Genomic DNA, 17,072 nt, shown 5'->3' on the forward strand with positions numbered 1-17,072 from the left:
GTTAAGCGCGTTAAGCAGTGAGAAAGACGGGTAAGGAAGACATTGAAATGTAAATAACTAAGTTAAAGAATGTTTATCGTCGTATATCAAGCAACAAGCGGTCAGCGTGTTTCCTGTTCCGAAAACCAGTTCAGGAGAAGTATCAATATTCTCCTTTTCTTGTCCTTAGGTACAATCCCGTTAAAGAACCGTACGCAATATACTTGCTTCTTCAAGAAATAAAACTTTTTGGAAACAAAACAAGCAGATTATAGTATTTTGCGCAAATTCCCGATACGAAAAAGTCATTGTCATAGTTTGGCAGTGATACAATTCATAACGGAACCGTTCGTAAATGTAGAAGTTATTGAAATTATTGAAATTTCAGTGGTTGACAACAGTTTTTAAAACGAACAAATTCATAAATGTAGAAGTTATTGAAATTATTGAAATTACTGTGGTGTAGTCTCATATCTTATCTTAGTGCTCTTAAGTAGAGCAAATACAAAGTCGCAAATATTTAGTCTTATACGCATTCCCGCTATCAATCTTGTTCCAACCTATAAGCGGCGCTTGGGGAGAAAGCATTGCGGTAGCAATAGTTAGAACGGTGTCCCAGGTGGAACAAGGGGCCCTATTCTCACAGTCACGTCACCTAGTGACTAGAGTAAATTTTGTTCTAGTCACTAGGTGACGTGACTGTGAGAATAGGGCCCAAGATGACACGCGAAAAAAGGCTATAAAATGCCTAGGAGCGCTCTTTCTTATCACACGATAGAAAGCTAAACTTTACCTAGCAAGTCCAGCGGGAATTCCAGCTGGAGCCAAAATGCCGACTCATTTTTCCACTAGATTCACTGGGTTAGTACAAGTTGATGAGCAGTGTGATATTCACCCGCTAAGACTCGATAGAATGCAAAACATTTACCAATGTGAATGCTTTGTTATGCTTGCGGCTGCGGATCTGTACCGCAAATGTAGAAGTTATTGAAATTATTGAAATTTCAGTGGTTGATTCCCATGCAAATGTTTCTATAGCAAATAAGTTGAAAAGAACTCATACTTAAAACGTTGGTTGGCAATGCTGACATGGTACAACGTAATGGTGGCTCCAGAGAGGAACAAAAAACGAATTTTTAAAACATATCCGAAATTAAAGTGGTTTGATAATTTAACGTAAATATTCTAAAACGACCTAGTTTTGAAGAGACGAACAAAATCACTATTGATATTTCTTTAAATAGACAATAAAGAAAAAACCAACATCATGATGGCCCCAGAGAGGGAAAAACGAATTTCTAAAACATATCCTAAAATCTTCAACTAAAGAACCACGCCGCTAATGAAAATGTTAGCGATAGGCCAATGACGCACGACAAAATATTGGCAGATTTAACTAAGGCCATAAAATCGTTGATGGAAAAGACGACAACACCACTAACACTAGCAGAGAGACAAACAGAACCCAAGGAAGAAGCATCAGATTGGGACGGCGAGGAAGATAACGTCCGTCAAACCCCAGATTGGACAATATATCTGAAAAGGCAAGCACTTTTAGCGCTACCTAAATTCAATGGATCGTCAAAAGAGTGGCCGAAGTTTAAGAAAATCTTCGATGAAACCACACGAGAAGGTCCATTCAGCAATCTCGAAAACATGAGCACACTCCAACAAGTGTTGGAGGGTAACGCTGCAAAAAGAGTAGCCAATCACCAATGTCGGAACCAGATAAAGTTCCGAAGATAATGGAACGATTGGAAGAAAACTTCGGAAATCCATAATTAATTTATGACCAACTGCTAGGCGAGCTGTCGAAAATCAAAAGAGAGAACAGAGCAGCAGTTGCCGAATTATCTGACGCCCTGGACAACTTAGTAACAAATATTCAGATAATTCAACAATATGAATACCTTCACGGCCACCGCCTCGTCGAAGACTTGGTGAAGAAGCTGCCATTTAATTTACAAATGAAATGGGCAGAAGTATTAACGCAAAACACCGGAGTGCCAAAACTTTCGGATTTTAATGAATGGTATTAAACCCCACGCCAAAATATCTCGAAATATGCTCAACTTGTATTTGACGCAGCAGCTAAAGTTCTAGGAGTATCTCTCAACTCCGCCCTTCTTTCTGGACCGGATGCAACTACCTCTCTTTTCGGTATATTATTGCGATTCAGAGAAGGAAAAATTGCAATAACGGGTGATATTAAGGAAATGTTTCACCAGGTAAGAATTAGAGCTGAGGACCAAAACGCTCAAAGATTTCTTTGGCGCGATTGCGACTATACTAAAGCGCCGGAAATATGCGTCATGCAAGTAATGACGTTTGGATCAACTTGCTCACCATCGTGCGCGCAAGCTGTAAAAAATACAAACGCTGAGATGTTTCGAACAGCAGTTTCCAGATGCTGTACGCGTAATTAAGAAACAGCACTATGTTGATGATAGTGTAGAAAACTTTGATACACTCGACGTTTGACGTTTTGAAGAGATTTGCAATGTCATTAAAAACAAAACAAATATTCTAAAACGACCTAGTTTTGAAGAGACTAACAAAATCACTATTGATGTATCTTTTAATAAACAAGAAACAAAAAAATCAACATCATGGTGGCTCCAGAGAGGGAAAAAACGAATTTCTAAAACATCCGAAATAAAAGTGGTTTGATAATTTGACGTAAATATTCTAAAACGACCTAGTTTTGAAGAGATGAGCAAAATCACTATTGATGTTTCTTTAAATATTGTGCTATACGCAACGCAACCAACTTACATAACCAAAGCATTACTCAACATTTTACGAACTGAACCAAACCTATTACAGAGGGTTTGAAGAGGAATTATTAGAAAACGAGCACCTAATTCCAGACCAAACACTGAATAAATTAATCAAGGAATCTAGGAGCCTATACACTGAAACAAAAGAATTACTACTAATAAAAATCTCGACAGCCCAGAAAACGAAAATATTAACAATGTTCAAAAAGAAGCATTTGCGAAAGAAATAAAAAGGATGCTAAAATATGACATCCAAAATGATGAAGAAAGAAAGCAAATAAGGCACTATTTGACCAAAAATGATTATTTTAAAAAAGTATATCCCCTCATTGACATCAACACTGGAGTCATGAGAGCGCGAAGTAGATTGGAATACAAATTGTATTGTGAATACTTTTCACATAACAGTTCCAGGGACGACTAATCTCCCGTTTATAAGAACTATTTTAAACGCGTTTCTGTTTGAGTATAGCGGAAAGGATTATTTTGGACCTTTCAACGGTCAAAACGGTAGAAATATCAAAGAAAATAAATGGGGAGTAATTTTCACTTGTTTAATTACTCGCGATAAACATATTGAATTGGGAGGAAATATGAGTACCGATGGCTTCTTCCTATGTTTCATGTGGCGTAGAGGTAAAGTAACTCAGCTTCGCAGCAATAACGAAACCAATTTCGTTGAGACCGAAAGAGATTTAGAGCGGTTTCTACAATATCTCAATTCAACAGTGAAACGAGGAGAGCCGACGGAGTTTAAAATTTCCAACCCTCCAACAGCTCCACATTTTAGAGCCGTCTGGGAAAGGTTAAGCATAGCTATAAAAAAAGTGCTCTGTGCCAAGATAGACGATATGTCTAAAAGGTCACCTAAAAGTGCAGTCTTACGATCAACCTTCATTCAAGCAGAGTGGTTTGTCAGTTCGCGACCACTAATCCATAAAACATTGAAGGATGTGAACGATCGATCTTTGACTTCCTTCTATGCGATTTTAGGAATGGCAGGCGTAGTTAGACAGGCTAAGATCCTAAGCAAAATGGAAGCGTTTAGACACACGATTGCTAAACTAGACGTAGTTTTAGACGTCGAAGGAGAGGATTTAATTCCAGAATCGAAGAATAGTAGACAAAAATCAGAGCATAGTGTAATGCATGCATCTGAACCTGAACCCTTTAATCCCAATTTTAAAGAACACCGAATTAAAATGAAACGAGAAATTGTGAGAATTTCTCAAGTAGAAAGGAGACAAAGTAATATATTAAATGAGGTAATTAGGCCATTCATTCGCCTTTCTCCACGTTCTATATTCACAACTATGGTAACTGCGGCAGCAGTTTTCAGTATGGCAAATTCATTGTTGGTCAGAGTCGTCCAGGATGGAGTATTTATCGACCACATAGGCACGAGTCTGATGAAACAGGATATATGGCGCACCAATATGAACACGATATATGCTTTATATTGCTCGCTTGTACATCCTATTGTCGAGATCGCCACTCTAGTTTAGAGTCTAAGAATTAACTGGTGAAATTCAAGATAGTAAGTTACTTGGCAAGGACCATAAGGTTTATTGATAGAACCTTTCGCTTTACAAGCGTTTTTCCCTACGTCCAGTGCTATCTATGGGCACACACCCTCTGCCCGAGTAGCGACCAATTCTAGGTAGCCTTTCTGTCTCTCTCCAATTGGCTTTACTCAGAATAACCAAAAATACAAACATGTCGCGCAACATGCCAGCGCATATAAAATAAGCCTTGGGAATTAATAAAAGAACATTCTTAGTCTTACCTTATACACAGCGAGCAATCCTTACCTTCGAAAAGTCAAAGGTAGCTAAAAGCTACCAGATAATAGTAATCCCCAGGACTAAATACTTTTTCGAAAGTTAGGTAAAGAACCGAAGCACAAGTGTTATGCGAAAAACAGAACACTCAGTAAAAGAGGAAAAGAAATATCCGAAATTAAAGTAGTTTTAAAATTTAACGTAAATATTCTAAAACGACCTAGTTTTGAAGAGATTTGCAATGTCATTAAAAATAAAACAAATATTCTAAAACGACCTAGTTTTGAAGAGAAGAACAAAATCATTATTGATATTTCTTTAAATAAACAAGAAAGAAAAAATCAACATCATGGTGGCCCCAGAGAGGGAAAAAACGAATTTCTAAAACATATCCGAAATTAAAGTGGTTTAATAATTTAACGTAAATATTCTAAAACGACCTAGTTTTGAAGAGATTTGCAATGTCATTAAAAAAACAAAACAAATATTCTAAAACGACCTAGTTTTAAAGAGATGAGCAACAATTGATGTTTCTTTGAAAGGAAATAGCCAATATCATGGTGGCTCCAGAGAGGGAAAAAACGAATTTCTAAAACATATCCGAAATTAAAGTGGTTTAATAATTTAACGTAAATATTCTAAAACGACCTAGTTTTGAAGAGATTTGCAATGTCATTAAAAAACAAAACAAATATTCTAAAACGACCTAGTTTTGAAGAGATGAGCAACAATTGATGTTTCTTTGAAAGGAAATAGCCAATATCATGGTGGCTCCAGAGAGGGAAAAAACGAATTTCTAAAACATATCCGAAATTAAAGTGGTTTAATAATTTAACGTAAATATTCTAAAACGACCTAGTTTTGAAGAGATTTGCAATGTCATTAAAAAACAAAACAAATATTCTAAAACGACCTAGTTTTGAAGAGACGAGCAAAATCACTATTGACGTTTCTTTAAATATATAAGAAAGAAAATAACCAACATCATGGTGGCCCCAGAGAGGGAAAAAACGAATTTCTAAAACATATCCGAAATTAAAGTTTTGATAATTTAACGTAAATATTCTAAAACGACCTAGTTTTGTAAAGATGAACATGAAATATGAATTCACTGCAAATTTAGTAGTAGTTTACCTTAAAAATTCTAAAGCGGCGTCGATCTGAAGAGCCAACTGTTTCCTAACATTGATTCTTGCTGAATCACATACACAGCGATCCAGTTGCAAACAATCCACAACTTCCTGATTCTGCGGAAACTTATGCAGCATCACTACATCATGCTGATGTGCGCCAGGCCAGCTGATATAACAGGCAAAGCACCCCAATTCGGCACACGAAACACGTGCAGACAGCCGGCTGCATCCAAAGTTGCTTAGTGTGAGTGACATTTTTATACACCCTTCTCGCCGGTCGAATTAAATTTGCCGTATTGTCTCGATATACACGACGATCCATAGCATGATTTTTCTTGCGGCATTATCCATAAGCTCTGATAGTTTATCCAGCTGGAGCGTAATTATTGTGCGCTGTTGGGCAAAAATACAAAAAAATAAATTAGAAACGCGGTTGTCTTTGGTATAACAATTTAAGAAGAGCTAGTTCACTTTCAAAATGGCTGACTTTAGGCTTAAATTCACCATTGATTCCGAAATTGTACTACACTATACCGCCATGCTGAGAGCCGAAATGATTTACCTTTCACACGATCAAATCCTACAACAATAGACATATCTCTGCATGTCACTCTTGCTGATAATTGGTAGCCATCTTTGCGAAAGCTGAAAACAGCGTGGCAATCAAATTTTCCGATTCACTTCATGTATTGAAAAAAAACATGTTTTTAGTTTTAATAGAGCTTTTTTCACTGCACTGCCTGTATTTCGATCAACGTTTAACTTTTGGTTTATTTCTGCAATGATATAAAGCGACGACCTACTGTCTATGCTAACTCTGTTCGCTGTCGAATGATGTGCAATACAAAACCGGCTGGCAATTTATTCGGATTCAGCGACCGTTCGGTTCGCCGTAGGTGCACAGTACAGCACACTAATACTTCTGCATTCGTCGCTGAGTCCGTTGCTAGTTGGATCGAATGTTTACCTGTAATAGTATACCTACAACACTTTACCTTTTCTGTATGCTGTTGACAGGCAGAAAATAAGATGTCAATGTATTCGAATTATGCTCAGCATATTTGGCTAACCTCTTTTCTGCGTTTATATCAAGCGATTCTGGCGCGAATGATTTACCCGTTATTCTTTTACCAGCTTGCCAAAAATGACATTTCTATCCTTTAAAAAATCAACTAACGTAAACAGATTAATTATTATTGAACACCTTCAAATTGTCAGCCATTTTGGAAAAGCAAAATCCTATTCTTGCAACACTTTCGTCCTTGGTTTATCTTGAGAGGATCAGGTTTTGTCTTCAGTTTTTTTTATCTAATAATCATTTCAATCTTTCTTCTACGGTGCACATTTCGTTCAAACCACTCTGTTTTGTATTTTTTTTATTTTTGGCGCCATGGTCTGTTGTCATCTATTATCTGTGTTCATCTCTATTGTAAATCGTTCGGTTTTGGATAGTTACCTTTCGTGCTACTCTTACTTTGTGAATGCTATCCGTTGAATATTTTAATTATCTGATGCATCCAGATTTCAGCTGTAATTGGAAAATACACAACAAAATAGGCATATTTGAACGGGATTTACGATTTTGTTTGCTCTATTATAGGTTACCTTAAATCTTACCTATTGTTGATCACTTTTACTTTTACCTTAGTGCAGTTGATATTCATTGAAGGAAGTACGATAACTCATCGAGGTTTTCTTTATTATATAGCAGCTATTATAACCTTTTCTCTTGTATGAAGTTTTAAAATCAATCGTCATGACTTATAGATTTGTTTCTTCAAATTTATGTTCCAGATAATATGTCATCATTTTTAACCATTGAACTGATACTGGGATTGCCACCCAAATTACATTAGACTACCAGAACCATCAACCTAATAGAACTCGCTAAGCAAATTCATTTTTTACATTATGATAACTTTGTTGTCCTATCAGTTATTGAAGTTTTTCACGTTTGTCCTTCCTCGTTTATTAGTTTTGAAACACCAGTACATAATTCAGCATCTTTAATCGAAATTTTATTTGTAGATTGTAGAGAAGTTTGTATTATCAAATTAATAATTAAGAAAACATCTGTTGTAACTCAAGAAAACTATAACGTTCTTATTACTAATAAGAGAAGAAATATGTACACTAAATTTATTCAAACAATTTCTACGTTGAAGCGTGCCATTCTTACAACGCGGTTGTGTCATGTACACAACCCCATTTTGAAATAGTGTCAGTGATTAAATCTTTTAATATATTGAAGCAGGTATTTATTTAACTGTAATACTGCGACTAACCGTGCACCTTATTTCTGTATGAAATTTAATATTTAACTACTGGTTGCTTGATTTCGTGATAGTAATGGACTTAATGCCTAGAAATACGTTTACAGCCTCATTATTGTCATTTTTAATCGATGCCATCGTTGAGGATAATACTGCATCCGGAATGACAACCAGTTAATTTTACTATCCCAAACAATACGTAGTATTTGTTAGATAGTTCAGAACATATATTTTAATCGAGCTTTACCAGCTAGTATAAGTCAGTGCAGCAGACCTTGGTCATCGTGTATTGTAGCCAGCCCTGGTCGATCCCTAGCAAGCGTGCAGCTTATGCGCCACTTCCCGTAGGAAGACTGCACGCCAAGATTTGTTTGCCCGGATGAGACTCTTCTTAGGGCGAGTCCCTGAAGAAGATTCACCTAAAAGAAATTAATCATGATCGAACCAGACAGGCTTTTCAAAAGTTAGCCTCCAAAAGTCGGGTAGAAGACCCTATTATCAACTAGCAGCAATCATCAAAAAACCTCATCACCCTCAGATAATTCGCAGTAAGAAATTCCCCATACCTAATATATCATCATTGGAACTGCTGCCACACACCACCAGGTGGCACAAACATGCAGAAAGCGAAGCTTTCACCACTAATCAAATTCCGCCAAGCGGAAGACAGCGAAACAAAACGAAAACTACAGAACGAAATGACGTAACCATACTTCAACGAGACTAAAACCTTGAGGGAGTACTACACCGATTTACAAACATTTTAGTACGTTTAGACTAAACAACATTTATTTACGCTACAGGCGGAAAGATTTTCGTTTCTATTGCATGTTTGTATTTTTTTCACTTTTAAAATTCTAGGCCTATCTTCTATGTCTGTGTGCGTGTTCTCTCCCTACTTGTGCTCATTGACCATACATAACAGGCTTTCCTTCATCAAATCTCCCAATTCGGTGACGTCACCTCACGGCTCCAGCGCTCAACAAGCTATTGCTTTGCACCCGGGTGACTTAACTAATTGGGTTGTGTGTGGCGTTCATGAATGGCGGAACTCGAATGTAATGGCCGACACACAACCTATTTCATGGACGCGTCCCTAAATTCTAGCCGTCCGTGGACGACTTCTTAAGCGTTTTGCGCTCTGGCGGCTTAAATCACTGTGGCGTCCTCCCTGGACGCCACCCTTCACTCTTATCTAGCAAGAACGATACGACTCACCCAATCTGCTGTTGTTGGTTTCTGCTGCTGCTGTCGATCGTTCTGCGATGCGGTGGCTGTTTCGATGACGGGCGATTCGATGACGGGCGATCACATCGATCGGCCGCGCCGGTTTCTGACCAGCGGTTGTTGGATGCTGGTTATGCTTTAATCGGCCGGAAAAGTTGCGTTGGGTTTCCCGACGATAGACGGAAACGGACCGTTCTTCCTCCCGGCGGCGTGACGGTGCCGGGTTCGAATTCGTCCTGCGTTAGGACCTGCGCGCGTGTGATTTTGTCCTCTCTCCTTCTTCTTGTTCGTAGATGCTGTGCGAAATAAAAAATGCCGTCTGGCTATTGCACGACGGGGTCATTAGCACATGTGGGGGTCAATGGCATGAAACTTTGAGCACATTTACCTTTTCTACTATTTCTTCTGCACACACTTTCCTACGCACGTACTATCTACTCAACTTTAAACTTGACCTGAGATGGGAGAGCAAAGAATTAGACCAATTCACAGTACTATTACGTCAAATTAATTACTTTGGACAAACTAAACCGGACAAACTACGCGCACTTTCACTATGTTTGGCGGACAGGGACGAAATGGACTAGCAGCGTTAATCCTCAGATTAGGGAAGGTAATTTCGTACGAACTTACAGGAAGCGCGTATTTTCCCGCAAATTTCTTCGGGCAAGTTCGGAAATCAACGACCCTACTAGCTGTTTTATTCTGTCAGCTAACCTTTGGCTCTATCTGTCCCTTTCAATCATGCATTCCAAGCGAAGGATCGTCATGGTTTTCGTCTTCAGGAGAATCTCAACAGGCAATTTAATTTCTTCCCCTCGTGGAGAGGAGTATTTGCTAGGGTGTTTCGCAAGAGTCGATCAACGGTAGGTTGTCTAACTCTTGGCGCAAACAAATCAGACTGGTTCTACTAAATTTGAAAAATATTGCTGAATATGACATGACCGCTACAGTATGTACGCGTAAGCTTTTCTAATTTAAATTTTCCGGGAGAAGCGTGCTGAACTTTCCAAATTATTCTAGCTATTAAAATAAGACAATGTAAATCATCTGACAATAGTAAGTTTTTTAAACTTAACGGCCATGTGGTGGTGCGATTACCTGACACTGATGAGGCCAAATCGAAATGTTATTCCATGACTCATTAAAGGTATTGTTTCATTAACGGTCGAAATGTTTATAATCTCATTTTATCATTAACCCATCTTTGCTAAATATCCACCTGTTTTCCAATACCATGTCCATAATTTTAACCACTTGCTATTAGACATTTATGTTTACTTAGTAAATTAGAGTTGCTTAAAGTCCATTTTTGCGAACTAAAAAAATGAACACATTATTTTGATTATATTTGATATATCTACACCAAAATAACCTATGGCATCAATGGTAATTACTTAGAAAAGTTACATTTAAGGATAGACAAAAACATTACTTTAAGGTATGTAGCTTTTTTTCAATTTTTTTATTGCTTTATCTGAAAGTACAACTCCTTGAGAGTATTTTCCCAATTTTTCATAGAGATCCAAAAAATAGATCGTAAGTTACAGCGCTTCGTCCACAAAAAAGAGCAGTGGTAACTTGAAAATTTAAACTCGATTATCTTGAAATGTAGTTTTTTCACAAATGGATTTTCCGTGATCACGATTGCCGAAAAAAACACTCCACCGATTTTCTTCATTTTTTTTTTCAATTGATCGTGATTAATTTTTCCCGTACCATAAATTATAATTTATTGAACTAATCGTTAAGGTAGGAATACTCATATACTAATGACATTTTTTGAGTTTTAGGATTTTAGTTGATCTCTTGATCTTCAATCGTGATCACCGCAATCCTCTTAAATAAAAAGGGGGTTCGGAAAAAAGCCTACCACAATACTAAAACATAGCTATATGCTAATAAGGCAATAAAATCATTGCTTTATGCCTTTACATAAATTCAAACTTTTTTGAATTTTTTCTCGCAAAAAGGTATATCGTCAATTGGAAGTCGTCAATTGCAGCGGCAACTCTTTTTAAATCTGGCTGAAGTGCGGTAACAGCGTTGTAACGACCATACAGGAAAAAAATCTGTTCATAAATTTATGAAAGAAAAATCACGATTTCGTGAACTATGGTTATTTGGTTGGGTAAATGCAGTTGTTCCCATGACATACTTGATTTTTGTTATGATTCTTGTTTATAGTTTGGGGATACACTGGAATGCATTAATAATATCAACTGAAAGAACCGACAGTTAAACGATGTTCGTGATTTCAGAAGCTTAATCGTGATTTACCTTATTGCTCTTCACGTTATCGGGATATTTTATTCATGACTATTATTGGATTTTTTTTCTGACAGAGTAATGTGATTTATTTTTATGACTTCAGGATCTTAGTTACGATTTTCGTAAATTCTACTCACGTTATCGTGCTATTTTATTCATGATTTTATTATAAGCAGAATAATGTAATTCATGTTCAAGATATCAACAGTTATATCAATATATTCATAATTTCCCTCAGCGTTATCGTGATGTTATTTTGGGGTTCCCTTCGAATTTTTTACTCGGAGTAACGTGACAATATAAACTGGCTCATGAAAATGTAACCAATTCGCAGTATCTCGTTTTATCAATTATTTCACGAACACGATTTTTGACTCAGCAATATATTTTAGGCGCTCAGTGTCGTTTTCTTTTTCATTCCACGCATCACACTGAACCTTATCCAATAACGATGTTCGAGGTCCCGATAGTATTCTTGTATCTACTGCTCATACTTTTGGCTGATCACTAGCAACTGGACAAAACTACGTTATATTTCATGAAACAGTTCACGGAACAGAAATGATTCTATGGATATTCCAAATTTAGCGAAACAGTTTTCGAAAGAATTTGAAGATAGTGTGCAGAGTTGCAGAGTGTAATTAGGGATATCTTTTAAATATCAGAAGTACGCAGGATAGATCGTGAGTAACGTACTATAAATCAAAAACTACTTTACGAATCCATGAATAATATTTTACGACTTCGTGAACTATTTTACGAGCACAAATGGTCAGTCGTGACTACTATACAAGGAATCAAGAGCCAGTACACGACCAATGAATATTTTCTGTGAGCTCTGTGAAATTATTCACGTGAAAATAATAAGTTCATGTAGATGAACTAAATCATGAAAGTGAAAAAGTACTTTATGACTTTGTGATGTATTTCACGAGCACAAATAGTGACTAATATGTAAATTAGGAATGATGAATTGAACATTTTGCTGCGAACCTAAAATTTTCCTTTATTTCAGCGTCAAATCAAGGGAAAAGCTGCAGAAAGTTTCAAGAAAGGAGATTGTCCTTCCAGGACCAATACGGAAAAGTACCGTGAAGAAAAAAGAAGAAGGACGAAAAAAACGTTGTACGAAGACAACGGCGAATTGTGTTCCTTTTTCGGAAAAAAAGGATTCAGGAATTCATTCAGTTTCTGAAAAGGGACTATAATCGAATAAGAATTTTGTTTTTTTTTCTTAATTTTAATCAGTCTTTTGAATTTATTTTGTTTATTTTATTTATTTTCTATATTATGTTTCCTGTAATCTGCTACATTTTAGTCACTATATTTTAACTTACTTTCTCCATTTCGTCATGGATGTTGTTGATTCTGATTCAATTGAGCTGATCGAAACTCCAAAAATTTTAGATGATTTTGTTAAAAAATAGAAAATCGTATAAGGGTATATCCTTTGTCCACAAAAGGACCTTATACTGCTTAGATTAGAAAAAAGAGAAACCTGTAAATGTACTTCTCATTTCATCCGAAATTTATAAGAAATTTAAATCTGTTAAAGAAATTAAAAAAAATTCTTTAAATAAATTGAGGGTTGTATTTTCTGATTGTACAGATGCGAACTCCTTAGTATCTTCCAAACTCTTTTCGGATATATGTATACCGAATTTATATCCCTTCGGATCTTGTAGAAATTGATGGAGTTATATTTGATGAATTTATTGAATCTCAATCATGGATGTGGGGCATTTAAAAATAGAAGTATTTCTTCTGTTTACGTACTTCATAGTGAATGCGTTTATAAAAAAAATATTGAAAATCATAATTCTAAATTTATTACATTTAATGCTATTCGTGTCACTTTTTCTGGATCTACACTTCCAGATTTTTTATACGTAAATAATGTATTATTTCGGGTTCGTATTTACACTCCCAAAGTAATGCATTGTGATCATTGCCCACTTTTCGGTCGCACTGAATTTTTTTTTCTTATAAATCAAAATGTGGAAAATGTGGTGATAATCATATTAATTCTTCTTGTAATTCTTCTGACGAAAAATGTATTTTACGCAAAGGTATTCATTCTCAATTGAAAGAATGCTCTGCTTATATTAATTGCCAAACTAGATTGCATCAAAAGGCATTAACTAAAAGTAAAATGTCATATGCTGCATTGCTTAAATCTTCCGCTTTAATTATTCCTACTGAAAATTCTTTTGATTTCCTTCCTAATGATGATGATACTAATTCTTCTGATCCTCAACCTCACTCTAGTCATCATCCTTCAATTAAACGAAGACGAAGTAATATTCACCGTGAACTAAAGAAAAACCACAACTCTCATAAATCGATCATTTTTAATCCTAAAGAATTCCCTCCACTCAAACTTACATCATCTGATGATGTTCCACGTTTCCCTAAAAATGATTCTGAAAATAAACCTTCTGATTCTAATAAATCAAAATCTTTGTTTCATAACATTTTAAATGATTGATCTATTAGGTTGTAGCGATCATTGGAAAAAAATATTAAGTAATCTCATTCCATTGATTTAATCACTTTTTAGTAAATTATCCTCATATTTGCCTATCATTGTTCAATTATTATCGAATTTGTAATGACATCACATCAAAATAGAAATTATTTGAAATTTCTTCAATGGAATTGTAGAAGCATTATTCCAAAAATTGATCACTTGAAATCATCAATTTGTAATAATGATGTAGATATTTTTTTTTGTATTTGTGAAACTTGGTTAGACCATTCAATTTTTTCCGTATTCCTACTTTTAATATTATAACGAAAGATAGAAATGTAGCTTTTGGTGGAGTTATGATTGGCATTCGTCCAACTCTATTGAGTGTGTTTAATTTAGAATTTAATTAAAAATTCAAAATTCCATATCTTATCAATTTATATTCCTCCAAATAACAGTTTCTCTTCTTCAGAATTTAAATGTATACTTACTACTGTTTCAGAACCATATTTCATATTAGGTGATTTCAATGCTCATAGTTTTTCTTAGGGATGTGACAGGGATGATGGCAGAGGCATCATTCTTTTGGATATCATTGATGAATTACATTTATCAATTTTAAATAATGGTTCCCCAAGCAGAATTGCTACTACCCCAGCTAAGAATTCCTCAGTTGATATTTCTTTATGTTCACATTGCATTTGAACTGTTCTTGGGAAACTGTAGAAGATTTACATGGTAGTGATCATTTACCAATATTATTAAATTATTAAATGTATACATCTAGCTTAAACCACTCTGTTGAACATATTATGTTCGATTTAACTAAACATATTGATTGGACTAAATTTTCTGCTGTAGTTTCTTCTTTATTAGAAAATTTTGATTATTCAGTAGATCCTCTCAATAATTATAAATTGTTTTGCGATATTTTATTTCAAAATTTATTGCAATCTCAAACTAAACAAAATTCAAGTTATGATAATAAGAGAAAACGTCCAACATTTTGGTGGGATTCTAAAAAATCATCTCTTTTAAATTCTAAATCAGCAGCCTTCAAACAATTTTAATCATCAGGATTAATTCGTGATTTTTTAATCTACCGAAAATTAGAAGCTATGTTTATACGTACAACTAAATTTAAAAAACGTAATTATTGGCGAAATTTTGTTCAAAATCTTGATAAAAATTCTTCAATGACCACACTATGGTCGACTGCCAGGAGGCTACGTAATTGTAATTGTTTGCATCAAAAATTTGTCCTGATTATGTTCCATCCAATAATAAAATATTTACTCAATTATCCTCTAATCCTTTTCTTCATTTAGGTTAAACTATTTCATTGCAAGAATTCAACTATGCTTTATCCACCACATGTAATAGTTCTCCTGGTTTAGATAAAATAAAATTTAAAGTTCTTTCCAATATACCAGATGATGGAAAGATACATTTAGTAAATTTGTTTAATATTTTTATAACACAAAATATTTTACCTATTAAGTGGCGCGAAATATTATCAGATTCTCAATATGGTTTCCGAAAAGATAGAAGTACAAGGGATTGTACTGCCCTTTTAGCATCACAAATTCAACTTTGATTCAATATTGATCAATAATTTCACAAAAAAATGTTTGAATTAGGAATTCCTGTTATAATTGTTCATTTTCTTAATAATCTTTTCTCTTTCAAAATTATGCACTTTTATTTAAATGGTTAAACTATCTCGATATATTTATTTTGGTTTACCTCAAGGATCTTGCTTGAGTCCCTTTTTATATAATACTAGCTAATACCCATCGCACGTTGCTGCGACACTCTGCGAAATAGGAGGAAAACACAATTTCTTCCATTTTTTCGCACTGAGTGACATCTTTCACACCACTCATGGTCATTCGTTCTCAATCCGAAACAAGATTATTGCGCATGCACATTATAAGTTATAGTGTATTAATTAACGTTCACAGAAGACTAGAAGTTTGAAAACGCCTTTATTGTATAACAAGTATGATCCAGAAATGTGTTGTTTTTGCGTATGAAATTTCATACGCTAGGACATAATGGGTTAACGCGACTTCTGGAGTTCAGGGACCATTCATAAACCACGTAGGCCAAATTTGACACTTTTTTAATAGATTTATCGAAAAGATATGCACCGGATATGAATTACGCATTTCACTTATGCCCGTCAATGTAAAAGATGCCAACCCCATGCCTTCCATCTGTCCACATAATGTAAAAAGGAATGGTTTGGTCGGTGAATGACTTTATAGTTCCTCTGAACTGGAGGCATCCTACTCGACGCGAAACTTCAATCACCTTGGAAGTAAATGAATGAGGGAGGCTTTGCAAAACAAACTGTTTTAATCTACCTATTCGTGCAATTGTTCCATTCTTATCTATCCGATCTATGAATGAGGGAAGGGGGGAGGAGTGTTGATCTATGTGCAAACGATAATTATACATTCCATTTGAGACTAGGTTAGTGAAAAGTGGTTCAGTCATCAACGAATAACAAATGTGACTTTAGTCCTGGAATGTGCCCAGAATCCGTGTCTTTCGGAAATATAGGTAGATCGTACGCTAAGATTTTATTTAGGAAGTTTTGTAACTTCTTGCACCGCTTCACAAGTAAATCTCGAATTTATTTATCTGCATATTTGTTTTGAGTGCGAAGACAACTTTCTTATTTTTGCATAATCTAATGGACAATAAAATGATGCTCCTATTACTTAAATTTTCCTCGCATTCAGAATCAGCCCTGAAGTTGATTTTCAAGTATCCATAACAAGCCTGATTGCACGCATCCTCCAGTTGACGAGCTTACACACTTTAAGACTGCACAGGCTATATTTGCGTATTTTAAAAAGCTGAGACCTAATCCTTGGGGCACTGAATTGGTGGGGGTACTACGCATTGTTTTGTCTAAGCAGAACGACCACTTCAAATGTTGAACATTATATTCATTGTTTCATCTATATGGTGGAGAGGGGATAGATGAACCACGGGAATAGGTGAACCACTAAATTTTTTTTGTCTTTTTATGGTTGGACAGAGAATGCGCAAAATTCGCAAACGAAAAAAGCAGTTTTTTTTCCACACCGTATGCCAGACCTTCATAAAAATCAATCAGCATATGTAGAATATTGTTCAAGTACTGC

At 35.5% G+C, this 17,072-nt stretch overlaps 1 protein-coding gene across 1 annotated transcript in view; it reads right to left on the reverse strand.

Annotated features, from left to right (window-relative positions):
* Positions 1-688: 688 nt before the first annotated feature.
* The window catches only part of LOC131685216 (pro-resilin-like), a 33,764-nt gene continuing 17,380 nt past the window's right edge, over positions 689-17,072 (reverse strand). The window contains exon 4 of the mRNA XM_058968786.1: positions 689-6,066. Coding sequence (XP_058824769.1) covers positions 6,038-6,066 — 29 coding nt within the window. The 3' untranslated portion in view covers positions 689-6,037. The remainder of the gene's footprint in view (positions 6,067-17,072) is intronic.

The sequence above is a fragment of the Topomyia yanbarensis genome, chromosome 2, assembly GCF_030247195.1.
Source record: "Topomyia yanbarensis strain Yona2022 chromosome 2, ASM3024719v1, whole genome shotgun sequence".
Taxonomy (NCBI): Eukaryota; Metazoa; Arthropoda; class Insecta; order Diptera; family Culicidae; genus Topomyia; species Topomyia yanbarensis.